Source organism: Scyliorhinus torazame, chromosome 14 (assembly GCF_047496885.1).
Source record: "Scyliorhinus torazame isolate Kashiwa2021f chromosome 14, sScyTor2.1, whole genome shotgun sequence".
NCBI classification, from domain to species: domain Eukaryota; kingdom Metazoa; phylum Chordata; class Chondrichthyes; order Carcharhiniformes; family Scyliorhinidae; genus Scyliorhinus; species Scyliorhinus torazame.
Genome location: NC_092720.1, coordinates 43,908,595 through 43,936,348, shown reverse-complemented (window position 1 = coordinate 43,936,348; position 27,754 = coordinate 43,908,595). Strand labels below are relative to the sequence as shown.

At 42.6% G+C, this 27,754-nt stretch overlaps 1 protein-coding gene across 26 annotated transcripts in view; it reads right to left on the bottom strand.

Annotated features, from left to right (window-relative positions):
- LOC140389677 (disks large homolog 1) overlaps positions 1 to 27,754 on the bottom strand; it is a 486,438-nt gene that overhangs the window by 20,506 nt on the left and 438,178 nt on the right. For 14 of the 26 annotated variants that reach the window (XM_072474027.1, XM_072474029.1, XM_072474035.1 and 11 more), the window contains 3 exons: positions 21,609 to 21,675; positions 15,524 to 15,623; positions 10,017 to 10,058 (listed from right to left, as the gene is read on the bottom strand). In XM_072474027.1, coding sequence (XP_072330128.1) covers positions 10,017 to 10,058; positions 15,524 to 15,623; positions 21,609 to 21,675 — 209 coding nt within the window. Of the gene's footprint in view, positions 1 to 10,016; positions 10,059 to 15,130; positions 15,177 to 15,523; positions 15,624 to 21,608; positions 21,676 to 27,754 lie in introns of all 26 variants that reach the window. The other 12 variants (XM_072474030.1, XM_072474040.1, XM_072474036.1 and 9 more) reach the window with 3 other exon arrangements.

Genomic DNA, 27,754 nt, shown 5'->3' with positions numbered 1-27,754 from the left:
TTCTACAGGCGGTGGCAACCGTTCTTAGACTATCTCGCGGAGCGTTAGAGGAAGGTCGGTCAGCAGCAGCAGCTGCCTGGGAGGGTGGATGAGCAAGAGATAACATGAAGGGTTGGGGAAACTGGCACGTACGGGTGAGGGCCAGTGTACAAAGCTGTGTAAATATATCATTTTGCCATGTATATATCTTGCTCTGCGTGATTTCTCGGTTTTTTTTGTTACGAGGGGGGGGTTATTGTTTGTAAGGGAGAAAAATTGTGTTGAAAATCTTTAATAAATATATATTTTTAAAAAGAGTTGCGGAGGTATCCTATTTCCCTAGAGAACAGTGGATTTCTGGAATAGGCTTGTGGGTGGATGCTAATTCACTGAATTCTTTCAAAAGAGAGCTGCTTCTGGGTAAGTGTTAATTATTCCTGACAAAATGTGGGCAATCCCAGATTCCTCTGCCCTCCAAAGGAATGTTTTTTACCTTGCCAAGATCACATGGTTTGGGGATGGTAATGCCGTTTATATAATGTGATGCACAAGACATCATGAATTATGTGGGCAAGGTTGGAGAGGCCAAAGGGTCCTCTCCTGTCGACCATTGTCCATATTACATCTCAGAATGGCAGGTGAAGGGCATTTATCTCGACAGTTGAAGTGGTACATTCGCAAACTGACCCGAAAACTTGAATCTCAGAAAACTGAAAATAGTTGTTTTCTAAGAATGCAGCTTTGTAACTGAAATAAATACTTCCTGCTGACTTTGACTTGCTACACAAAAATCTTTGCTGGCGTAGTGTTGTTTCCACATTACAGCTGGCAAAGAGTTGAGAGCTAGTTGGCTTAGCGACACTGGAGTGAACAAGGCTAGAATGATTCCATATCACCACTGACGAGATGCCACTTTTTTCACTGCAAATTATCATAAAATGCCTCATCTCTCAGTTGGTACATCTTTAAATATATGTTGTCTGGTACCAATATATTGTGTTAGACATTAGGAGAACATTCTGGCCTATCGAGAACAATTCCCAATCTAAGTCACACACTGTGTTGGGGTGGTAGGGGAGTGAAGGGGCTGGTAAAAAGAAACCAGGAAGATTACTTGGGGCAGGTGGGGATAGGTTTTTTTTTGAACTACAGGACCAGGTGTCAGAAAGCACATTTTAGTTTCATAAGTTACTAGCTAGGTGAATGTACAACTTTAACTGTTCAAGCATAGGAGAACCATTCTGTTTATTAAAGGGGCTTTTCACAGTAACTTCATTTGAAGCCTACTTGTGATAATATACGATTTTCATTTCATTTCATTCAAAAGTTATCAAGTAATGAACAAATTATACAAGACAAAATTGAGAGCGCAAGCAACTCATGCAAAAGCAGGGCTGATGAGAAACAATGTACATTTGAGGAGAGATACATAAACAGAACTCGCTGAAATTAACCTCTTGTTTCACCATACTCATCTGTAATCATGATTTCTGTTACGAAGGAAGGAAGGCAGAAGGAGAAAGGGAAAAAGTAAAAATTGCAAAATAGTACAGTTTAAAAGCATTCAAGAGGTTCAGTCCTTTTATCCATTGATCTTGCTGCGCAGCACATCCCACAAAACTGGATCAGCGATGCTCACTTCAGTGTTGGATGCACTTTCATGTCTATGGCTCTTCCAAGTCCAATACCAATCACCCTGTACACGGAGCTAAAAGGAAGCAATTCATATATGGCTAGTATCTTACCACTAGTGCATGTACATTACGTACAGACTGCAGTAAAGGAGTTTGTGCTTCTTACAGTAATTGAACAAGCTGTTTTTGTTGGTGTTGGAGCCACATTTCTGAAGTGTAACAAGCTGTTTTAGTGGCGTGTGCATATGCTGTTGCTTGCTTGTCTTGTACATTGGCTATAGATTGAGAGAGATTGGCTATAGATTGAGAGAGGGGAATGTGCATTGAGACCTGGGTGCCCTTGGACACCAGTTGCTGAAAGTAAGCATACAGGTACAGCAAATGGTAAAGGGGGCAAATGGTATGTTGGCATTTCTTGCGAGGGGATTAGAGTACAGGAGCCGAGATGTCTTGCTGCAACTATCCAGCGCCTTGGTGAGACCACACCAGGAACATTGTGTATAGTTTTGATCTCCTTATGTGAGGAAGGATATGCTTGCTATAGAGGGAGTGCAGGACATGTTTACCAGACTGATTCCTGGGATGGCAGGACTGAAGCATGAGGAAAGATTGAGTTGGTTAGGAATATATTTGCTCGAATTTAAGGAACGAGGAGAGAGCGCATAGAAACCCAGAAAACTCTAACAGGACTAGACAGGGGAGATGCAGGAAGAATGTTCTTAATGACGGGGTGTCCAGAACCAGGGGTCGCAGTCTAAAGATACAGGGCAAACTATTTAGGACTGAGATGAGGAGACATTTCTTCACCTAGAGTCGTGAGTCTGTGGTATTCATTACCACAGAATGCAGCTGAGGCCAAAACATTGCATGTTTTCTAAAAGGAGTTTGATATAGCTCTTGAGGCTCGAGACAAAGGGATATGGGGAGAAATCTGCAACAGGTTACGGAGTTGGATGATCAGCCATGACCATAATGGCGGGGCAGGCTCGAAGGGCTGAATGGGCCTCCTCTTGCCCCTATTTTCCTCATGCCTTGGGTGGCTTACACTTCCAATAAAAAGACACATGTATGCTAGGGATGCATTTTTAATTAAATTTAAATCATACATCTATCCTCATGACTTGCATTTTTGCCAACAAGATTCCAATGATGGCAAATTTTTTTTTTTAATAAATATTTTATTAAGAATTTTTGGTCAACCAACACAGTACATTGTGCATCCTTTACACAACATTATAACAATACAGATAACAATGACCTATTTTATATAAACAAAAAACAAAAAATAAATAAATATTAAATAACAAAAATAAAAACTAGCCCTAATTGGCAACTGCCTTGTCACAAGCTACACCCCCCCCCCCCGCCCACCCACCCCCATCCCTCCCCCCCGCCCCCCCCCCCCCCCCCCAAATCCTGGGCTGCTGCTGCTGCCTTCTTTTTTCCCCCATCTATCTGTCCGCAAGATATTCGACGAACGGTTGCCACCGCCTGGTGAACCCTTGAGCTGACCCCCTTAGGACGAACTTAATCCGCTCTAGCTTTATGAACCCCGCCATGTCATTTATCCAGGTCTCCACCCCCGGGGGCTTGGCTTCTTTCCACATTAACAATATCCTGCGCCGGGCTACTAGGGACGCAAAGGCCAAAACATCGGCCTCTCTCGCCTCCTGCACTCCCGCCTCTTGTGCAACCCCAAATATAGCCAACCCCCAGCTTGGTTCGACCCGGACTCCTACTACTTTTGAAAGCGCCTTTGTCACCCCCATCCAAAACCCCTGTAGTGCCGGGCATGACCAAAACATATGGGTATGATTCGCTGGGCTTCTCGAGCACCTCGCACACCTATCCTCCACCCCAAAAAATTTACTGAGCCGTGTTCCAGTCATATGCGCCCTGTGTATTACCTTAAACTGAATCAGGCTTAGCCTGGCACACGAGGACGACGAGTTTACCCTGCTTAGGGCATCTGCCCACAGCCCCTCCTCGATCTCCTCCCCTAGCTCTTCTTCCCATTTCCCTTTTAGTTCATCCACCATAGTCTCCCCTTCGTCCCTCATTTCCCTATATATATCTGACACCTTACCATCCCCCACCCATTTCTTTGAGATCACTCTGTCCTGCACCTCTTGTGTCGGGAGCTGCGGAAATTCCCTCACCTGTTGCCTCGCAAAAGCCCTCAATTGCATATACCTGAATGCATTCCCTTGGGGCAACCCATATTTCTCGGTCAGCGCTCCCAGACTTGCGAACTTCCCATCCACAAATAGATCTTTCAGTTGCGTTATTCCCGCTCTTTGCCACATTCCATATCCCCCATCCATTCCCCCCGGGGCAAACCTATGGTTGTTTCTTATCGGGGACCCCCCCAATGCTCCAGTCTTTCCCCTATATCGTCTCCACTGTCCCCAAATCTTCAGTGTAGCTACCACCACCGGGCTTGTGGTGTAGTTCCTCGGTGAGAACGGCAATGGGGCTGTCACCATAGCCTGCAGGCTAGTCCCCCTACAAGACGCCCTCTCTAATCTCTTCCACGCCGCTCCCTCCTCCTCTCCCATCCACTTACTCACCATTGAAATATTAGCGGCCCAATAGTACTCACTTAGGCTCGGTAGTGCCAGCCCCCCCCTATCCCTACTACGCTGTAAGAATCCCTTCCTCACTCTCGGAGTCTTCCCGGCCCAAACAAAACCCATGATGCTCTTTTCTATCCTTTTAAAAAAAGCCTTCGTGACCACCACCGGGAGGCACTGAAACACAAAGAGGAATCTCGGGAGGACCACCATCTTAACCGCCTGCACCCTCCCTGCCATTGACAGGGCTACCATATCCCATCTCTTGAAATCTTCCTCCATCTGTTCCACCAACCGTGTTAAATTTAGCCTGTGCAATGTGCCCCAGTTCTTAGCTATCTGGATCCCCAGGTAACGAAAGTCTCTTGTTACCTTCCTCAACGGTAGGTCCTCTATTTCTCTACTCTGCTCCCCTGGATGCACCACAAACAGCTCACTCTTCCCCATGTTCAATTTATACCCTGAAAAATCCCCAAACTCCCCAAGTATCCGCATTATTTCTGGCATCCCCTCCGCCGGATCCGCCACATATAGTAGCAAATCATCCGCATACAAAGATACCCGGTGTTCTTCTCCTCCCCTAAGTACTCCCCTCCATCTCTTGGAACCCCTCAGCGCTATCGCCAGTGGCTCAATTGCCAGTGCAAACAGTAATGGGGACAGAGGACATCCCTGCCTTGTCCCTCTATGGAGCCGAAAATATGCCGATCCCCGTCCATTCGTGACCACACTCGCCACTGGGGCCCTATACAATAGCTGCACCCATCTAACATACCCCTCTCCAAAACCAAATCTCCTCAACACCTCCCACAAATAATCCCATTCCACTCTATCAAATGCTTTCTCGGCGTCCATCGCCACTACTATCTCCGTTTCACCCTCTGGTGGGGCCATCATCATTACCCCTAACAGCCTCCGTATATTCGTGTTCAGCTGTCTCCCCTTCACAAACCCAGTTTGGTCCTCGTGAACCACCCCCGGGACACATTCCTCTATTCTCATTGCCATTACCTTGGCCAGGACCTTGGCATCCACATTTAGGAGGGAAATTGGTCTGTAGGACCCGCATTGTAGCGGGTCCTTTTCCTTCTTTAAGAGAAGCGATATCGTTGCTTCAGACATAGTCGGGGGCAGTTGTCCCCTTTCCTTTGCCTCGTTAAAGGTCCTCGTCAGTACCGGGGCAAGCAAGTCCAAATATTTTCTGTAGAATTCAACTGGGAATCCGTCCGGTCCCGGGGCCTTTCCCGTCTGCATGTTCCTAAGTCCTTTCACCACTTCTTCTACCTCGATCTGTGCTCCCAGTCCCACCCTTTCCTGCTCTTTCACCTTGGGAATTTCCAGCCGATCCAAAAAGTCCATCATTCTCTCCCTCCCATCCGGGGGTTGAGCTTCATATAGTTTTTTATAAAATGTCCTGAACACTTCATTCACTCTCTCCGCTCCCCGCTCAATCTCTCCATCCTCGTCCCTCACTCCCCCTATTTCCCTCGCTGCTCCCCTTTTCCTCAATTGGTGTGCCAGCAATCTGCTCGCCTTCTCCCCATATTCATACTGTACACCCTGCGCCTTCCTCCATTGTGCCTCTGCAGTGCCTGTAGTCAGCAAGTCAAATTCCACATGCAGCCTTTGCCTTTCCCTGTACAATCCCTCCTCCGGTGCTTCCGCATATTGTCTGTCCACCCTCAAAAGTTCTTGCAGCAACCGCTCCCGTTCCTTACTCTCCTGCTTCCCTTTATGTGCCCTTATTGATATCAGCTCCCCCCTAACCACCGCCTCCCAGACCACTCCCACCTGGACCTCCCCATTGTCATTGAGTTCCAAGTACTTTTCAATACATCCCCTCACCCTTATACACACCCCCTCATCCGCCATTAGTCCCATGTCCATTCTCCAGGGTGGGCGCCCTCCTGTTTCCTCCCCTATCTCCAAGTCCACCCAATGTGGGGCATGATCCGAAATGGCTATAGCCGTATATTCCGTTCCCCTCACCTTCGGGATCAATGCCCTACCCAGCACAAAAAAGTCTATGCGCGAATAGACTTTATGGACATAGGAGAAAAACGAGAACTCCTTACTCCTAGGTCTACTGAATCTCCACGGGTCCACACCTCCCATCTGCTCCATAAAATCCTTAAGCACCTTGGCTGCTGCCGGCCTCCTACCAGTCCTGGACTTCGACCTATCCAGCCCTGGTTCCAACACCGTGTTAAAGTCTCTCCCCATTATCAGCTTTCCCGTCTCTAGGTCCGGAATGCGTCCTAGCATTCGCCTCATAAAATTGGCATCATCCCAGTTCGGGGCATACACGTTTACCAAAAACCACCATCTCTCCCTGTAGTTTGCCACTCACCATCACGTATCTGCCCCCGTTATCCGCCACTATAGTCTTTGCCTCGAACATTACCCGCTTCCCCACTAATATAGCCACCCCCCTGTTTTTCGCATCCAGCCCCGAATGGAACACCTGCCCCACCCATCCTTTGCGCAGCCTAACCTGGTCTATCAGTTTCAGGTGCGTTTCCTGTAACATAACCACATCTGCTTTAAGTTTCTTAAGGTGTGCGAATACCCGTGCCCTCTTTATCGGCCCGTTGAGCCCTCTCACGTTCCACGTGATCAGCCGAGTTGGGGGGCTTCCCACCCCCCCCCCTTGCCGATTAGCCATCATCTTTTTCCAGCTTCTCACCCAGTTCCCACGCAGCTGTATCTCCCCCAGGCGGTGCCCCCCCGCCCATCCTCTCCCGTACCCACTCCCCCCTTTCCCCAGCAGCAGCAACCCAGTAATTCCCCCCTCCCACCCCCCCCGCTAGACTCCCCGCTAGAGTAATTACTCCACCCATGTTGCTCCCAGAAGTCAGCAAACTCTGGCTGACCTCGGCTTCCCCCCGTGACCACGGCTCGCACCGTGCGACGCCCCCTCCTTCCTGCTTCTCTATTCCCGCCATAATTATCATAGCGCGGGAACCAAGCCCGCGCTTCTCCCTTGGCCCCGCCCCCCATGGCCAACGCCCCATCTCCTCTCCCTCCCCACCTCCCCCCATCACCACCTGTGGGAGAGAGAAAAGTTACCATACCGCAGGATTAAAACATAAAACCCCTCTTCGCCCCCCACATTCGCCCCACCACTTTGTCCAAACGTTCTTTTAATAGTCCACTCATTCCAGTTTTTCTTCTACAATAAAAGTCCACGCTTCATCCGCCGTCTCAAAGTAGTGGTGCCTCCCTTGATATGTGACCCACAGTCTTGCCGGTTGCAGCATTCCAAATTTTATCTTCCTTTTATGAAGCACCGCCTTGGCCCGATTAAAGCTCGCCCTCCTTCTCGCCACCTCCGCACTCCAGTCTTGATAAACGCGGATCACCGCGTTCTCCCATTTACTGCACCGAGTTCTCTTCGCCCATCTAAGGACCATTTCTCTATCCTTAAAACGGAGGAATCTCACCACTATGGCTCTGGGAGTTTCTCCTGCTCTCGATCCTCGCACCATAACTCGGTACGCTCCCTCCACCTCCAACGGACCCGTCGGGGCCTCCGCTCCCATTAACGAGTGCAGCATCGTGCTCACATATGCCCCGACGTCCGCCCCCTCCACACCTTCAGGAAGACCAAGAATCCTCAGGTTGTTCCTCCTTGCGTTGTTTTCCAGTGCCTCCAACCTCTCCACACATCGTTTCTGATGTGCCTCCTGTATCTCCGTCTTCACCACCAGGCCCTGTATATCGTCCTCATTCTCGGCTGCCTTCGCCTTCACGACCCGAAGCTCCTGCTCCTGGGTCTTTTGTTCCTCCTTTAGCCCTTCGATCGCCTGTAGTATCGGGGCCAACAGCTCTTTCTTCATTTCCTTTTTTATCTCCTCCACGCAGCATTTCAAGAACTCTTGTTGTTCAGGGCCCCATATGAAACTGCCACCTTCCGACGCCATCTTGGTTTTTGCTTGCCTTCCTTGCCGCTGTTCCAAAGGATCCGCTGCAATCCGGCCACTTTCCTCTCCTTTTTCCATCCGTGTCCAGGGGGAATTCCCTTCTGGTTTACCGCACGGTGTTTCTAGCCGTTAAAATTGCCGTTGGGGCTCCTATCAAGAGCCCAAAAGTCCGTTCCACCGGGAGCTGCCGAAACGTGCGACTTAGCTGGTCATCGCCGCACCCGGAAGTCATGATGGCAAATTTATAAGATGTCATTGAGATAGATAGTAGCACCCAAACATGCTCTATTTTCTTTCTTGTGACTGGTTATCCCAACAGTAAATAGGATCGCTTTTTACTTTGACGTACCCAATCAGATTACTGGATCGTAAAGTTGATTCCTTTAGATCTGAACAGGTACTCAGTCTATTACATTTTCATATAACTTTGCCATGTTGGCTCCATGATAGGTCTCACCCCTCCCCAAGTTCCTGAAATGTTGTCCCATGTATCTTCCTCCTTCTTATATACTCATAGTACATTCTTTCCCAGAACCTCAAAACTGTGGAATATCCTATCCCTCTCGATCTTCTACTTCCTCAAATGGAGAACTTTTAACGTAAAACAAATGGTCAGTAACGAGGTGTCAGTAACAAAACCTCCTTGGCCAAGGCACGAAAAGGGAAGCTTCACAAATTGAAATTGGTCTGTTATCGATCAGTGAATGAGAACCTTTCCTCATGGAACAATGACAGAACTTATCTCCGAGCGAGCAGGGCTCTCATGCATCACATCAGTCTCCCGTGGCACTGTACGCAGAAAGATTAGGCCAACCTAATCTTCAGATTAAGCAAGGTGTGACAAGATGATAATTGGACCAGGGCATGCAGACATAATTTAGCCACAGTTTAAAGCCATACAATCTGTCTTTATTCTTAATTTCCCACATTAGAATTTCATAAACCTACATTTAAAATAAAACTTCCTATTTAATTTATCAAGCTGTAGTTGCCCATCTGCCAGTAGTAGCATCACAGCACCTGCACTGGCAGGAGAGTATGTACAGTGCTGTAAAGATACATGGTATTGTAAATATGGATATAGGAATTTAGAACAGAAAATGTTGACAAAATGTTTACCCAGACAACATTAATTTGTGATTGCTGTAAACTGAGAAACTTATGAACCGATTTGGATAGATAAGTTTATAAATTTTCTAAATTTTCCCACAAGCTATTTAATGACAGACTTGCCAACCTCAAGATTTCCCAAACTCAACATTTGTGCTTCTCGCTCTCTCAAGATTCAGCTCTTTACACTTTTTCCGAAAACATTGTGTTCTTAACCAGATTGTCACCATAACTTGTAAATAACCAAAGACCCTCAAGTTATAGAATGGGGTGAAATCACAGAGTTCGAGAGGGTTTCAGCCTGCTGCAATAGATATAAGACAAGAGGGTTTAAAAACTAGAGTACAGGCCAATCCACACAAGACTTGCACATGTTCTGTCTGGCAAACATTAAGACATTGAGAGGTATCTGGGAACATGTAATCAGTCCACTCAAATAGGAGATGGGGCAGATCATGGGGATACCTAAGAAGTACAAAACAGCTTCAGAAGACACAGGGAATTTAGTTACTTTGCTCTTAAATAAACCCATCTGAAATTTCCAAGTATAAACAGAGTTTGAATTTCAGTGTAAATATTGTGCCAGCGTGAACGTGCATGAGATGGGCCCAATATATGTTTAGTCAGCAAGTCAACAACTGCATGGTAATATAAAACAGCCATATAGGAATAGCTTCCAATCTTTGTTTGGAGAGTACCAATGAATCAGTGGACAGCAGCACCTAACATTCAGCAAGGTTAACATGGGAGTCTAGGCTGAACTCAAACAGCAAACAGTGAACAAGAAACAAACTTACGGTAACTACTTTCACTATCACTGGCATTAGAGGTTACATGCTCTGAAATCATAATAAAAAAATATAAGCAACATAATCAAATGCAACATTGATACAAACACTGGTTGATAAAAATATGCATTTCAAAAACAAGCAAAGCAAATCATGGAACTGATGAAATGCATAACAATCGTTTGGATGGTGTGACTACTGTGAACTAGAAAACTTGACCCCTCAGTTCTAAAGTGTTCCCCACACACAGTACATTTAAGGGAAAACCTTTAAACCACCCAGTAGTAGACTGATAACCACAACCAGCATCCAAGCCCCATAACTTAAAATGAACATAGCAGTACTACCACATAAATATACAATGCCATGCATTCAGCAATACTGGCCCCGCCATAAGCTGTTGACATAGCCTTACCAAATACCACCTGACTGCTCAATGTAACAGTGCCACTCAATCCAGCACAGAGCTCAGTATGGCCACATGACGCATAATCCCATTTTTATTCTTAAACTACCCAGTGGCCATAAAAGAACAGCATGACCAAATGGTCTGCTTATCTGGTGAGAAACAGCACTCGCCATCAATTATTATCGCAAAACATTCCCCACAATAAATCCTTTAAAATGCAAATACTCATTTGCATATCTGCATTTAAATAATGGCAATAACTCAATACTATACTTCAGCATTTCAGATTCTTATATAGATTTCACCTACCCGCAATTAAGCAGCAATTTAGCATGGCCACTTCACTGCCTGCCCTGCACATCTTTTTGGGTTGTGGGGGTGAGACGCACACAGGCATGAGAAGAATGTGCAAGCTCCACATGTACAGTGACCCGGGGCCGGGATCGAACCCGGGTCCTTGATGCCGTGAGACAGTAATGCTAACCACTGTGCAACCCCTCCAACAACATTTTCGCCCATTTATCTGAGGGTTTCTAACTTATTGAGGATGCTATAATTTATTTTGCAGGGTTCCTATGACTTGACAACAGATTAACTAGTTTACTGTTGGTCTTTATACTTAGGATTGAGCGAATAGGAGACATAGTCAATTAAGGCCTTGACAATTGGAGATATTAGTTCAGCTAATCCAACCATACAATAGGAAGAACTATTCACTTTTCACTCAGCTTGCTAATAGTATTTTACTTCTTCATCCTGCAGCTATTGACTAAATACATCCTTTGTAGGAGGGAAGAGGCGGGACATTTGTTTAAGCAGCACAAATAATGATTTAAGTTTTACGTTGTAAATAGACCGACTGAACTAATATCTCCATATGAGGCTTGGTGTTATACTTTGTTTTATATTGCCCCTGTGAAGCACCTTGAGTTCATTATGCTAAAGACACAGTATAAATGTTTGTTAATACCATTAGTTTAAAAAATAATGCTGGGTCTGAGATTTTGGAACTAGCTAGGACTAGCTAGAAAACACATTTGTCATCTCTCCCTACGGTGTATAATATACTGAAATCTTCTGTTTGTACTCCACATTTGCCAGCTACATTTATAACCAAGAATAAATAGACTGAAATTTCTCAAGTCACACAGGAGTAATACAAACCTTAATGATTGGTCAGCAGGTAAAGTGGTTGTACTGTAAACTGATTTATTCCCATTTTAACTTTTCTTTCATAATTTAGAAGATTGTTCATTTTAAAGAAATACTTCACGTATTTGCAAATCTCAGATATTCTGGGAAGTATTTATATCAGCTATCTCCAATACTTGGGAGCGAAACATTCATTTTTTTTCAATTAAGGGGCAATTTAGCTTGGCCAATCCACCTACTCTGCACATCTTTTCGGTTGTAGGGGTGAGATCCACGCAGACACGGGGAGAATGTGCAAACTCCACATTGACAGTGATCCATGGCCGGGATCGAACCCGGGTCCTCGAAGCCTTGAGGCAGCAGTGCTAACCACTGCGTCACTGAGAACGAAACATTCTACAATCTCTCTACATTTTTTGTAAAGGATAAATGTATCCTTGGAGTGCTTCACAAAACATCCATTTTGTTTTAAAGCTCTAAAGCTCTCGCTTAAAACAGTTTCCTCTTTCAACATTATAGGTTTATTGGTGCCAAGTGCTTAATGTAATATTTTGTGATAAATCACATCTGATTAATAAGTGCTCTGTATAAATTTCAATAGGAAATTTTACAATAACCAGAGATGAAATTAAATTAAGGTGAGTTTGAGCCAATTCAGCAGGATTGGGCCAGGATAACTGCTTAAACATTGATTTGGATGTTTTAATACTTCAATTATTATTTATTACACATTTTAAGGCTTCATCAAGTTATGACTGTAGAATGATTAGGCTATACAGCAGACCATGTATCACCAGAGTTCCAACTAGCAGCAAAAGGAACGTTTCTGAACAAAATGAGAACAGGTTGAAAGGTTTCATTCTGTTGTTACTATTTTTCATTTAGTAAATGCAATTAAGTTCAGAAACAAAAGGAATGTTGAAAAATGCAAAATGATTTTTAGACAAACAAATTTGAACCTTAGTGAAAGGAGGAACATTTTTAACATTAGTATAATTTTCCCCAATAATTTGCCTTTTTTTCTCTCCATAAGGCACCAGCCTTGTCACAGTGCCAGTATTTTGACTCCAATATTCTGTCTTTGTGACGACTCTTCATTTACAAATTAAACCAGCTATATCAACAGGACAGGGGCTTTATAACCAAACAGCATTTTGTCCTCCACTGACATCCATATTTGGGCACTTTCCAGCAAGGGCCATTAGATAGCAAGAACCTGCAGGTAGACATTTTCCCCATTCCTAGACCAGACATGGAGGCCAATTATCGCAAACCATCTCGCGAGCTGACAGTAACCAAAAGACCCTCCTAATCTATAGAGCTTAGTAATGCACAAGGTGGTGTATTTATCCATTGATTCAACATAAAAAGGCAGTCTTTGTTGTATGTATTTCAAGAGGTTTTCTTTAAAGAATTGTGACGCCAAATAAAATATATTAAAGTCACTGTTTCTTGGCCTTTTGGCTAAGATCAAACGTCAGATCAAGCCCAAGATCAGGGACAATGCCTTTTCTTGTCAGCTTGGATCTTGCATGTCTCTCTTGTGGAGATCATGAATTGGCTTCAATTTGAATTTGAACTGTTTTTTGGAGCAAGTAATGAGATGGATTAAGGGATTGCCCCAGCCACTCTGCGCATTGGCTTTGTAACTTTATGGATGGAATAAAAAATATATATAAAAGTCCATTTTGGGGCAATGGATATTGAGATTGGCACACTTGGGACAATACTTACAGGAAACAGGAGGTACAGAGCTCACAATGGATATTATATAGATTTGGCTGTTATGACTGATAAAGCTTTTACATGGGGTGCAGAAGTGCTATTTCTAGCATAAACACTTGCTCTGAAGTGTCCATTTGTTTGATTGAGAAAGGCAAAATGCCAGCATTCAATCCTATCAAAAATAACAAAATGCTTTTTGGCCCGTCATCTGTGGCAATATTCTTCTACCCAACCACCACTCCACAAAGGTTTAGCACAAAACCAAAATGATTTAAGTATGCTTGCAGAATAAATGTTTTAAGAAAAAAATGCCCAAGACTCTTAAAAAATAAAAATAAACATGCAATGCAAAAGTATGCAATTCTTCACAGCCTTACCTCAAACAAAGTGAAAGATGTTAGCCAGACTAAGAGCCCCAGTCAGAGAGAAATGCAAAAGAGGTGCAAAAGACTAACGCTATTCAATCATGTAAGCAAAAACCGAATACTCTTATTTATAATCTGAAAATCAGTGAATAAGTATAACAAAACATACATGGAGGAACATATTGAACTTGAATAAAAACATGAACCCACATAGTAAAAACCTGACATTGCTTGCTCTTAATGAAACATAAGAAATCTTGAAGCCATCTTTCATTAATAAGTCATTTTTTGCAAATATAATGCTATCGAAGCTCACAGATAAGGGAAATACAAGGATACCCATGGATAGAACTTTTGACTATTTAAATTTGGTTTCTTTTCGCTCTCCTTTATTATCTTTACAGATCGGTTTCCATTTCTAACCAAATTAACCACTGTATTTTTTTATTAATCAATCTCAAGAAACTGATCAATAAAGTAGAAGATAACCAGGGCGGCACTGGCACAGAAATAGCCCTGTAGAGAGGAAGGACACAGAGTGAGTCCACTGGCTGAGATTTTGATCTCACCCTGCACGAAGGTGCAGAGCTGGGCTGGATGATTTTTTGGGGGGCAGGAAGAAATCAGTCTCCATCAAACCCCCTTCAACTAGTCAACAACAACCCTGATAGTAGTCTGCTCATCTCGGAAACATGGAACAATGGGGGAGGGGCGACATATTTTGCACTTAACAAGAGAACCACCTAATGTAGTTAACTGTAGAGCTGAAGAGCAAATAGGTTTCAATTTCTAGACCTTTGAATGTCCGTGTTCATTCTCTTTCACGAGAGCAAAATACAATTCCTGGCACATAACTGTTTTGGCTCAAAGAAAATAAAGTCTGACCCCAGTGAGGTTTACTAGTTTAAGAAAACTAAACCCGAAACATATTTAGTATTGTTTTTCCTCCAGTTCACAGTATAGTGATTGCACTGATGTCATTATGTAAAAAAGGAATAATTTGCAATGGTCTCCAAGTATTTCCTATGTTAACATTTAATGTCTGATCTTCCAGTTCTAGTTAAATACTGAACTGATATTTTCAGTTCAGAACACAAGCTGGCATGTTTACTTATAAATGGATGCGAGAGAAATGACCCAGCTACAAACACTTAGAAGAAACTTCAGCTTCCATCTAATGTTTAAAAAACATTTTTTTTTTTTTTTTAAACAGAGGGGCCACATTTAGGTCCTCCCGGTTAACAAATTTATAAAATTGATCTAAAACGTTTACATAGGAAACATTGCCAGAGATTTTACAACCTGTCTTTGCATGGTAATGATTAAAAAAGTAAAAATAAAGATGGAAAACCAATAACCATGAACCTCCCCCATGCCAGCAGAAACCTACGAACCATTAGAGAAAGCAACAAAAATTAGCTTAGAAAACAGATGGAGGCAAATGTGAATGGAGAGGATTTTCCGGGACTTACTCAGGCCTTTTGCTCCCATAACGTCGTCACCTAACCCGGGGATCTCCTGTAGAGTAGTCCCCAGACAGCAAGCAATAAGAAAAAAAAACAGTCACAGAAAAAAAACCGTCAGTGGCACATAACAAGGCTACTACCATGACAAGACAGTTTTGAGTGAACGTAACTGGTTTGGGTGTTTCTCAGCCCAGGATTTAACCACACAGTCTCAGTATATAGATATATTAAAAGTTGGAATGGCACAAGTAGTGACTTGGAACAGACACACCAATTTTTTTTATAAAGGAAGAGGGGACCAGTTGTATTCCGCAAAAGCATGTTGCCATGGTAACACAGTAAAGGTCCCTACTTGGAGATTGACCTTCTCTGCAGGTGTATCTGTTTGTAGTTACTTACGTTCAAGATCACTGGTTTCCTGCTCACTCTGTTCCTTGTTCTTGTAGAAGGGAAATTTTCGGGAAAAGATGTTCTTTTTACGCTTGTCATTGAATGACTGCTGAGGAAGAGAAGGAGTGGCAAAAAAAGGGGTGTCTAATGTCCACGCGATTAACGCCCGACCCTAGAAATGCAGGAAAGCTGGCTTGGGCACCATCCTTGCAAATTTTAAATATAATTTTTTTTTAATGCTAACTTTGCCAAGAAAATGATGCACAATATGTATTCTGCTCCAAAAACAAATATCCTTCAGATTGCAAAGGAAATCTATATAAAAAAGCAATCTAGAGAAACCCCCAGGACATTTTGTAAAATATATGTAAAAATAATGCAGATTATAGCTGTGATGCCATTCAAATCTTTATAAGGCTAGATAGAAATGCGCTGGCTATAGAGTCACTTCCAAAAGAGTGAGATTGGTCAAGTTCTGCATCGGAGATAATCAAAATAAAATAGAAGAGAATGGTCAAGATGGATTTTTTTTTTTAAAGTTGGCAAAAGTAGGGATTTAAAAAAAATATTTTTTGCAAGAGATAAGGAAACAATATTCTTGAAACATGACAAACTCAGCTGGATTGACGTGAACCAAGCTTAATTTTCAAGACTGAAATGAGGAGACAGGACGAGATATGCGGCTGCCTGTATGCTGTCGTACAAATTAAATTCTTGGCTATGAACAAACTTTAAACTTAAAGTTGTTGACTTTTAGCAGAAAGTTCATTAATTTAATTTATAGCCAATGTAGTAGATTGAGAGCTTGTGCACCAAAATAATAAAAATCCAATTTCTCAAGGATTTCAGGTGAATCTAAAACTAGATTAGTAATTTCATATTAGAAAACAGATATCAGTGGATAACAAGCAATTCACACAAAGATGATTAAAATCAAATCAAATTCAAAAATTTTGTTCGTCATGCTTTAAAACATTGCAAGACAAAAGAGAAGGAAAGAAACTTGACAGCGTTGCAAAAGAGCCAACTAAGTGGAAGAGGGAGAGAGGGACAGACAAAAGAAGACAGTAAGTGTGTGAGAATACACAAGAGTGTGTGTAAGGGAAACGGAGAGCATTGGAAACTTATTGAATGAGACCGCTATCTGTACAGATTATCTTAAATAGAGGGCAAGAAATTATTGAAGATTTATACAAGGGCTTTATATAGAGAATATGTTTTATTGATATATATAGCACAAATATTTATGTGACAAAACTTAAGAAGCAGGTAGGAACCAGTAGTTGTGACATTGATTGTTCAATGTTGTATTCTGCCTGCATTGCTTGAAACACAAGTCATTTCCCCTCAATTTAAGATTTGGAAAACATCAAATGCGTGAATCAATACTAAAGCAGTCTCCATTTGGATACTTGGTAATCAATTTTAAATTCATCCATTTTACCTCTAACAACAGCAGAATGCTGAAACTAGTCTCCAAATTGTTCCAATCTAAACAGCGATGGAAAAATCATGGCCATCAACTTAAATATAAAACTAGCATCAGGTGTCTGACTAAAGATGAGACCCAAACCGAGAGCGAAATTGGATTTTGAGCTGAAGAAGTTTTTTTTTCCAAGAAAGAGAGCATGCGTAACGTGCTAGAGCCTGGCATCAGTGAAGCCATGCCAGTGTTTGAATGTGGGTAAATGATACAGCCCTATGGGATGCAGATCTTCATCAATGGCAAGCGTAGTTTTTTTTCCTCATTCCTTTTGCTATGTAATACATGCATTTTTTTTGCGCACGTTAGTACACAACTGTTTCAACCACATATGCACACAGATCTACAAAGTTGCTTTTCAGTTTAGCAGGAATTACCACCATAAAGCATTTTCTAAAATCTACAGCAATTGGAAGAACAGTGCAGCATGCTGTTAAAGTCTTTTGGTCACTCCTTGGCTAAATGTTTTTGAAGTACAGCAGTTCAGATTTCTGCAGAGACACCGATAAAAACATCTGACATTCCAATATTTATATATCAAAAAGTATCATTTAAAAGCATTGACTTTGTAATTTTTAGATTATGGGTAAGTAAAAGATTTCTGTTCAGCAATGTAATCCTTCCCCAACAATAGCACTTAATCAGCTTCAAAGGAACTTAAAGGGCAGTAATTTCCAAGCTCCAGATTGTTGTATTGGGGGTACCCCAAATATGTGCTGGGGGACTGCCCCGGGAAGTTCACAGGTAAGGTTTACACAGCAATTGCCTGGAAGTGCAAACTTCCCCAGGGCAATTGCCCTGCACTAGGAATAATCCAGAAATGTGTTTTAAATCATAAAGGTCAGACAGTCCCTGACTGGGTAACATCATAGCTCCCCAGAAAATGTTAGAAGAATTAAAATCACTTCTACGTTTTGGGTAACTATTGATGTAACCCACACGACACTTGGCTCACATTCAACCCCCTCCCTCCAAAAGAGGACTCCAACCCCCACCCTCATAAAACCCCAGGGGACACTTCTCCTCACTTTCCTGTCACTACTAGGCCTGAACCTCACCCCCATCCCCACAAAGGCCCAACCCTCCACAGCAGGCCCCAACCTATTCCCGCCCCAGACCTGGCTTGGCCTCCCTCCCAGCCCCCCCCCCCACCAACCTCCCCATACCAAACTCCTGCCCCAGGCCTGGCCCAACCACCATGTGAGATCACATACGCAGCTGGAGGAATGCAAGTTAGAACTCTTCAGGAACGAAAAACATATACAAATGCGAAAGTTCAATTGTTAGAACGTGGGCAGCACGGTGTCACAGTGGGTTAGCCCTGTTGCCTCACGGCGCCAAGGTTCCAGGTTCGATCCCGGCTCTGGGTCACTGTCCGTGTGGAGATTGAACATTCTCCCCGTGTTTGCGTGGGTTTGCCCCCACAACCCAAAAGATGTGCAGGCTAGGTGGGTTGGCCTTGCTAAAAAAAAATTCCCCCTTAATTGGAAAAAATTGATTGGGTACTCTAAATTTTTTTTTAAAAAATTGTTAGAACTTACCCGAGAAGTATTCTAAACTTTTACACAGAAAACTGTTCCTACAAAATTGTGCAGAATATGAGATCATAAATGTGCATTATTTAAGGTGATTGTATTTTCTCCAAATGCACTAATTGAGAGCAAGAGCCACCAGTTACCCAAAAATGCTTACAGAAATGCAATACCCATAATCTAATGATAATAATTAACATTTAAAGATGTGTTTATATCTTGGTTCCAGGACACTGGAATTAGTTTTGATCTCAGAATTCCCCATGCCACTGAAGAGACACTTGTGTCCAGAATCCAAGATAAATACACAGTCACTATTCATTAATGCCTGACTCTAAACAAACATATTGTACATGAACACGACATCATTGCTGACACACATTAGAAGAGCAGTCCATCCTTAAAAAATTATTTTTCCAATTCACTGGTCACGGAACTTTAAGAAAGTGAATCACGAAACATTGAACTTGGTAGCTTGTCTTGAGTTGCACTCCAGAACCTGAGCACAACAATCTAGGCTGACACCCCAGTGCAGTAATCAGGGGTTGCTGCACTGTCAGAGGTGTTGGCTTTTGGATGAGATCTTAAGCCAAGTCGCCATCCACCCTCTCAGGCGGACATAAAATATCCCATGGAAATATTTCAAAAAGGAGCAGGGGTGTTATCCCTGGCCAATATTTTATTCCTCAACCAACAGTGCAAACAGACAAAGAACAATACAGCACAGGAACAGGCCCTTCGGCCCTCCAAGCCTGTACCGGTCATGATGCCAACCTGTGCCAAAACCTCAGCACTTTTTTGTGCCGTATCCCTCTATACCCATCCTATCCATGTGTTTGTCAAGATGCCTTTTGAACGCCGTTAATGCATCTGCTTCCACAACCTCCCCTGGCAACCGTTCCAGGCCCTCACCACCCTCTGCCTCGCACATCTTCTCCAAACTTTGCCCCACAGACCTTAAACCTATGCCTGCTCATCCACTCTATCCATGCCCCTCAATCTTGTAGACCTCTTATCAGGTAACCCCTCAACCTCCATCTTCCTAATGAAAACAATCCGAGCCTATTCAGCCTCTCCACATAGCTAATACCCTCCAGACCAGGCCAGGTCCTGGTAAACCTCCTCTGCACCCTCTCCAAAGCCCCCACATCCTTCTGGTAATGTGGCGACCAGAATTGTGCGCAATATTCCAAGTGCGGCCTTAACAAAGTTCTATACAACTGTAGCATGACTTGCCAGTTTTTATACTCGATGCCCCTCCAATGAAGGCAAGCATTCCGTATGCTTTCTTGACTACCTTGTCCACTTGTGCTGCCACCTTCAAAGATCTGTGGACATGCACGCCCAGATCTTTCTGACTTTCTATATTCCCAAGAGTTTTGCCATTTACGGTATATTTCCCCTCGATGTTAGACCTACCAAAATGTATCTGTCGTTTATCACATTGCTGTTTGTGGGATCTTGCTGTGGGAAAGTTAGCTGCCGCATTGCATTACATCAGAGAATACACTTACTCCATTGCTGTAAAGCACTTTGGGACATCTGGAGGATGTGAAAGATGCTACATAATTGCAAGTCTCTCTCTTTTTGGAAGTTTGCAACATGTTAAGGAATTAAGGTTGTGTCTTTATTCTGGAGTTGTCTTGCTTGCTCTATGTATTTTTGTTTGGGAAAAAAAAGAGGGCACCCACATTTGGACAGCTGAAATGAAATAAAAAATAAACAATCAGTGATCGAATGTATAATCCACTATAGGAGAACAGAATGTGTTGTCAAGATGTCACCATGGATAGGGAAGGAAGTAATAATAGGATGGTTGAAGACCCAGTCCATGTTTGCATTGTCCTTGGAGACAGGATTGACCATATAGTTGCAGGATTCCAGGGATCCTTTTTCTTTCCTAGTTCTGACTGCTAAAGGTGCGAGATGATATTTAGAGGGAGCAGTGGCAGGGATGAACGCTGGATCAACAAAGCTGTTGTCATCTTGGGTGGAGTTTCTAGGGTTAATCATAATTACAAAACTTGTTCAGAGCAAACTTCGCCCAATTAAAATTCCAATCTCTCAGGTTAGAGGAGGACCGAGGAGTGGCATTAAATAGCAATTATTTAGAAGTTATTTGCTTGGCTGACCCTCGCTCTCTTTCCTTCCCTACTCCAACCTGACTGCAATAATGACAGTGGAAATGCGATCAGAGAGATTGCAGTGGAGGATCTGACGGGAATGCTTCTTTATTAAAAAACACACACAACTTATGTTGGCCCGAAGAACCTTGGGCCAGGTTTAAAAAAAATTAAATGTTTAAAATTTAACAGGGGATATAGAGATCTAATTTTGAAATCTGCTTATAACCTTGTACTTTACCTTTAGTTCGATGTGGCACTGCTATGGAGTTTCTCAAAAAAACGTAAACATGTTTCACCCTTATCTGCAATTTGTTGAAAATGATAATAAAACAAGTTGCCTGCAGAGGTAGTGCTTTGTAACTGCAAGTGGTGAGGTGGTCAGCAATTCAGCCGTTATTCATTAATGTTCAATTGGATTGCTGTACCCAGTTATCTATTCTAATAGAACACTAACACTACACCTTTGCAGATACATAGGTTCTTAACTGCCCCATCCATGAGAGAACTCAGCCACAAAGCACAATAATGTTCAGTGAAAAGTGCTGCAGAATTATATGGAATATGCTTAGATTTTTGCTGGAACTCAATATCTTACATTTATGTAGCACCTTTAAAACAGAAAATTGCACCACGATGCTCACCCTTCAAACCACAGACTAATTGCACTCTGTGGAAACTAGTTCAAAGAAATTACATCCGTAAATTCACGGTCAAATTTAATGGAATAATACTTTATTGGGCAATCCCCCTAGCTTGTTTTCTCAGTTCAGAAGTGCAAGTTATTATACAAGATACACAGAGAAACAACTCAATGTTTCTGAGACTATTTTAAAAAAATCTTCAAATAAATTAGGCAATTTTAATCAAATATAGACTTTCAGATCCTCAATGTGTGCAAGCACTTTTACATTCAGAGAAACACAACATGGAATAAAAATATCTCCACCACTTACCCCTTTATCTCTTGATTTTGAATTGAATTTCACCGTCTTTAACCTGGCTCGTTCTTTCTTCTCAACTCTTATGATTGAGAACAAAATAAGAAACCCAAAATTTTAGAATGGAACAGTGCATGATAAAATACTCGTAAAACACCTTTCATTTTGGCATTTTAAAGCTGAAGCTCATGTCTTCATTACCGAGCACACACAGATGAACACAGCAGTATTTTCACTAATAATGCGGTCAAGAAAGGCACATAAAAATTAACCACTCACTGCTGAGCAGACTCGAGACTCTACAGCCTAGAAACAATACCTATAAAAAGCACTGGCAGCAAAATCTGTTTCACTTACCATTTTAGTAAACATATCTGAAACTTATTGGGGGCATATCTATTTTTTTTATTAGAAACCAAATTGTGGGATGGCATGAGCTTTGCAAATCAATTCCTGACTTTCAGAGTAGAATTCCCAAACCCAAACCTTGCTACCACAAGCAGCATCAACTGGCAACAGGGAATGTAGTACAACGCCCCCCCCCCCCCCCCCCCCTCCCCCCTCACAATTGGGCAGTCATAGTAGGGATGCCCTCCCACATCATGCAGCAATTAATTAAGGATGTAACAAGGTCTCTGGCTCTTTCTACTGACCTGCATAGGTGTGGATTATTGGGAAGAACATGCAGAAAGAGGAAAATAAAGTGTATAAAAATATGAATAAGCACCATTCAAAAGTAGTGTTCTTTGATTTACTTACAGCAACTTCAGAGAACACTAGAACATCACTAATCAATTTTCTCTGAGTTCTTTGATATTATTTAGGAGCTGATATCCTTCTGATAGCTACAATTTCTTCTAGTGACAAAAAGTGGTGATTTTCATACTATTATCTAAAAATGGTAGTCAGTAGTCAAAAAGGTGCATCCAGTCTATCCCATTTGACTATGCACAGCAATTGCATTCATTATCCATCAGGCTTTGAACAAAGTGTTTTTTTAATAAAAACTTCAAATAAATCAATAAATTCACTGTAACAGATGCTACTTTTTTAAAAATAAGAATCAAACTCTTTTACATTCAAATTGTAATGGTGAAATACTAAATGGCAGGTCTGGCAGCATCTGTGCAGAGAGAAACAGAGTTTTTAAAAATAAATTTAGAGTAACCAATTAAGAGGCAATTGAGCGTGGCCAATCCACCTACCCTGCACATCTTTAGGGTTGTGGGGATGTGGCCCAGGCAGACATGGGGAGAACGTGCAAACTCCACGCGGACAGGGGGAGAGCCGACTGGTGGGGGTTTAACCAGAGGATCACCGAAGGTTGAGAAGGTGGGACCTTCACATATAACACCTCAGCTGGTGCAGGAATTGGAACTCGCACCGTTGGCCTTGCTCTCCATCACGAACCAGCCATCCAGCTAACCGAGTTAAACCACCCCCCCCGAAAATAGAGGTGCTCGGAAACAGGCTGCGAGCTCACACAATGGATGTCGATTCACTGAATGTCTTGAAGCAAGAATTGGGTACATTTCTGGCTGAAGTGGAGATCACCTCTTATAAAAGTGGAGGCACTGCAGAGAATTCACGGTTTGGGTGACCGCTTGGGAAAGTTTTGACTGTTTCAATGAATTTCCCCAATTTGTTTTCGCTCAAATTGGTAAATCATCTTTTGGCTTTTGGAGAGTTGGAGTCAATTTATTGTGTTAGATAAGGTATCACAATTGTATTACACAGGTTGCATGGACAAAGATTCCTTTCCTGTCTTCCATTGTTCGGTTTGTAATTTAAGACCCAGACCTATGATGCCTTCTTGTTCGTACTTAAACTTTTTCTAATGGTCAGATTTTTCCAGAGTTGATGAGCAAAACTGAGTGCAATATTTCAAACCTAACTCAGTGCTTTGAAGACCTGCTTTGACTTATCCTTAGTGGATTACATACCCACTATAGTTGCTACGCACTGAAACCTTTCATTATTACATTATTTTGCATTCCTCAGTATGATATGCTACTCCCCATCCACAACAAAGCATACCATCCTGACTTGGAATAATATCGCTGTTCTTTTGCTATTGCTGGGACAAATCCCGGAACCTGCCATTGAGGGAGTACAGCGGAGGTTTACCCGGCTAATTTCTGGGATTGTTTTATGAGGAGAGATCGAGGAAATTGGGCTTGTATCCTCTCGCGTTTTGCAGAATGAGAGGTGATCGCATTGAAACTTACCGAATCTTTACAGGACGTGACAGGGTAGATTTAGGTAGGATGTTTTCCCTGTCTGGTGAATCTAGAACCAGGGGATACAGTCTTAGAATATGGGGCAAGTCATTTAAGGAAATGGGGCTGGTGAGGAAAAATGGCATAGAGGCCGAATGGCCTCCTTCTGCACTGTAAATTCTATGATTACTATGGTAGATGATCAACCTTGATTGAATGGCCTACTCCTGAGCCTGTGTCCATCTGTAACTTCATACATAACAGTCCGGTGGGTGCACATGCACCTCACCAACTTGAACAGATCAAGAAAACAGCACAACACCACCTTCTCAAGGGGAACGGGAGATGGGTAATAAATGCTGGTATTGCCAGCGACACCCATATCCCAGGAACAAATAAAATAAAGCCACTGTGAAGAGTCATTCAACTTGACTAGAAATATCAATCCATGGGATAATATTTGCTTTGGCTACTTCCAAAAAAATGGATCATTGGGAGAAAGAGAGCTAGGTGACCACTAAAGACCCATACCCTGGAATATTCCCTTTATGAACGTCTATGAGCTGATCTTTGTTAAAGCCAAATAAGGAAGAATCGTTTTCACAAGGTGGGTAAAAATGGCAAGTGATGGCGCTGAACTGGGGTTGAATGACATTTCAGCTACATGGTTAATTAACAGAAACACAGAAACCCTGCAGCACAGACTGTCAGAGCAGTGCAACTCCATTTTAGATTGAACAAAGGTACGTGTAATTTAGATAATTGCTACCATATCAAGTTTAAATAAATCCAAGTTTATAAGAAGTTCTAGTGGTATTTACAACAGTTTCCGAGGCTGTCAGCCACGTTTTTAGAAAATAGCAAGTCAAGCTGGATAATTATTAAAAATATGAAAACAATCCAGAATCTAAAAAGGGAATCAAATTTTCAAGTGGACCCACAGCCCAAAATATCTGAGCAGGTCTGAATTTCAGATACATTTAAGACCCTTTAATTATTTGCTCTTTGTAAAGGAGGAAAATAATGTATTCCGCAAATTTGCAGTGATGATCACCCCTCACCTTGATCACGATTCATAGAACTGAGAATTAAAAAAGTTTAAAGATGAATGGCCTAACTTGTTAATCATTACCAAAGTAGTAGTAGTTAGGGAAATCCAGAAATTAGGCCTAGGTGGCTGAAGGCATAACTGTCACCGGGCAGGGCACGGAGTGGAGCTTCCAAAAGAGTTAAGCAAAGAAAATATAAAATGCTTGGAAGGGTAGGACTGGAAAAGGAGCAATGATTTGGACAAAAGGGTGAGAATTTGATTAATCAAGGATGGGAGACTGGGAGCCACTGTGGGTCAGTGAGCATGGTGGTGGCTGGCAGTGCTAGGGAGTGGGAACTAGTGCAGGTGAGAAAAAGATGAGCTCAGATTTATAGACGGTTAGAAAGGGCAGGAGCCCAGACTAAAGGACATTGGAACAGCTAAGTGTGTTGGCGAGGAATAAATATTGGACAGTGCACTATTAAACTAGCCTGTTCTACTTCAGTTAATGCTGTTGGGTCTTTTAAGTCCACCTGAGAAGGTAGTAGGGCCTAGGGAATCATAGAACGGTCACAACACAGAAGGCAGCCATTTGGCCCATCATGTCTATGGTGGCTCTCTGCAAGAAGAGCTCAAATAGTCCCACTCCCCCACCTTTCTCCCCTGTGGCCCTGCAATTTTAAAAAATTCAGATAATTACCCAATTCCTTCTGAAAGTTACAATTGAAGTTGCCTCCACTATGCTCTCAGGTCATATGTTCCAGATCCTACTCACTGTTAAAAAATGCTTTTCCTCATATTACCTTCGGTCCTTTTGCCAGTCACCTTAAATCAGTGTCATCTGGTTCTTTACTCTTCCACAAATGGGAATAGTTTTGCTCTCTCAAATGGGAATAGTTTTGCTCTCTCTCAGCCCCTTATGATTTTGAGCACTTCTATAGAATCTTCCCTCAAACCTCTGTTCTCTAAAGGATAAAAACCCAGGTTGCCCAATTTCTTCACATAACTGAAGCCATTCTCATAAATCTTTTATGCACTTCCTTGGATGCCTTCACAATCTTATAAAAGTACACCATACTCTAGCAGACACAATGTTCTAGCAGAGGATGAACCAGTGTTTTATAAAAGTTCACTTTTCTCTATGTGTATATTTCAAAAGCCAACGATTCTGTATATCTAGGGTGGCAAGGTGGAGCAGTGGTTAGCACTGCTGCCTCACAGCATTCAGGACTCGGGTTCGATCCCTGCCCTGGGTCACTGTGGAGTTTGCACTTCTCCCAGTGTCTGCGTGGGTCTCACCCCCACAACCCAAAGATGTGCAGGGTAGGTGGACTGGCCACACTGAATTGCCCCTTAATTAGAAGAAAACAATATTTTGTATATCTCAATAACGGTTTTCGCAACCTCCCCTGCTATTTTCAATGATTTGTGCACATATACACCCCGGACTCTGTTCCAGCATCCAGTTCAGAATCCACCCTTTATTTAATATTGTTTCCTCTCGTCTTCCGAACAAAATGAACCATTTCACACTTCTCTGCATTAAATTTCATCTTGCTATTTGTCCACCCGTTCCACCAGCCCGCCTATGTCCTCTTGAAGTCTGTCCCAGTTTTCCTCACTGTTCACACGATTTTCAAGTTTTGTGTCATCTGCAAATTCCCTCAGACTGATGCAGTCCTGGTGAGATACCAATCTTAAGCACAGCCAGTATTTCTGTACCTCCTCTGAAATGCAGCATCAATGATAATGCAGCCCTCACTCTGAATTGCACTCAGTCAAGATCATGTGCTTGCCTTTTGTGGAAATGGACCCATGCCTATCTGACTCTGAGGCAAGAGCACCACCACTGAGCCAAAGCTAACACCCAGTGAACCAGAGCATTCCATCTGAAAAAGACGTTTGCTGGTTATATTTTATAACCAGTTAAACAACACACAGATAGAATGGGAAAATAGTGTCTTTCTTAGTGTCACGAGTAGGCTTACATATTAACACTGCAATTTAAGTTACTGTGAAAATCCCCTCGTTGCCACACTCCGGCGCCTGTTTGGGTACATGGAGGGAGAATTCAGAATGTCAAATTCACCTAACAAGCATGTCTTTTGGGACTTGTGGGAGGAAACTGGAGTACCCGGAGGAAACCCACTCAGACACAGGGAGAACGTGCAGACTCCACACAGTGACCCAAGCCTGGACTCGAACCCGAGTCCCTGGCGCTGTGAAGCAACAGTGCTAACCACTGTGCTAGTGTGTCGCCATGTAACCAATTTCTAAATTGTGCTTTTTGGGGACTAAGGAAAATGCTGTAAATCTCCAGATGTCAGATGCAGAACTTCACAGCTTTAATCTCCAATTGTCTGATTAGAATCAACATTGCTGTGTCAAATCGAAAATTGATGTTAGCTAGGACTATTGTAATCCAAATAATTGTTTGTCATTGTAAAACAGATTACAACTGGCAGCACGTGTGTTCCACATTCTATTATATATTAGTGAGGAGGTTGTTCGTCTTCGATAATGGCATAGTGTAGGTTAGATGGCTTTTGTTTTGGTGCAACATCGTGGGCCGAAGGGCCTGTACTGCACTGTATCGTTCTGTGTTCTATGTTCATTGGGTTTTGACATTGATTTATAATGAATCCTCAGAAATTAGAATCTCGTTCAAGATTATTCTCAGAAGGTGTTACATATTCCACTCATTTTGCCTGATGCATTAAGTTTGGACTAAAAATAACAGCTCACTGGCAGATGGCAAAGATAACATGAAGCAAATGGCATTATGCATCTTGATTCCATTGTCCCTTCTGCATTCACATGAAAATTTCATTGCACAGCAGTCAGCTAATGTTGAACATTCAAATTCAGCTTCCAAGGTACACAACATGCTGACAAAGCAATCCAAAAGAGCA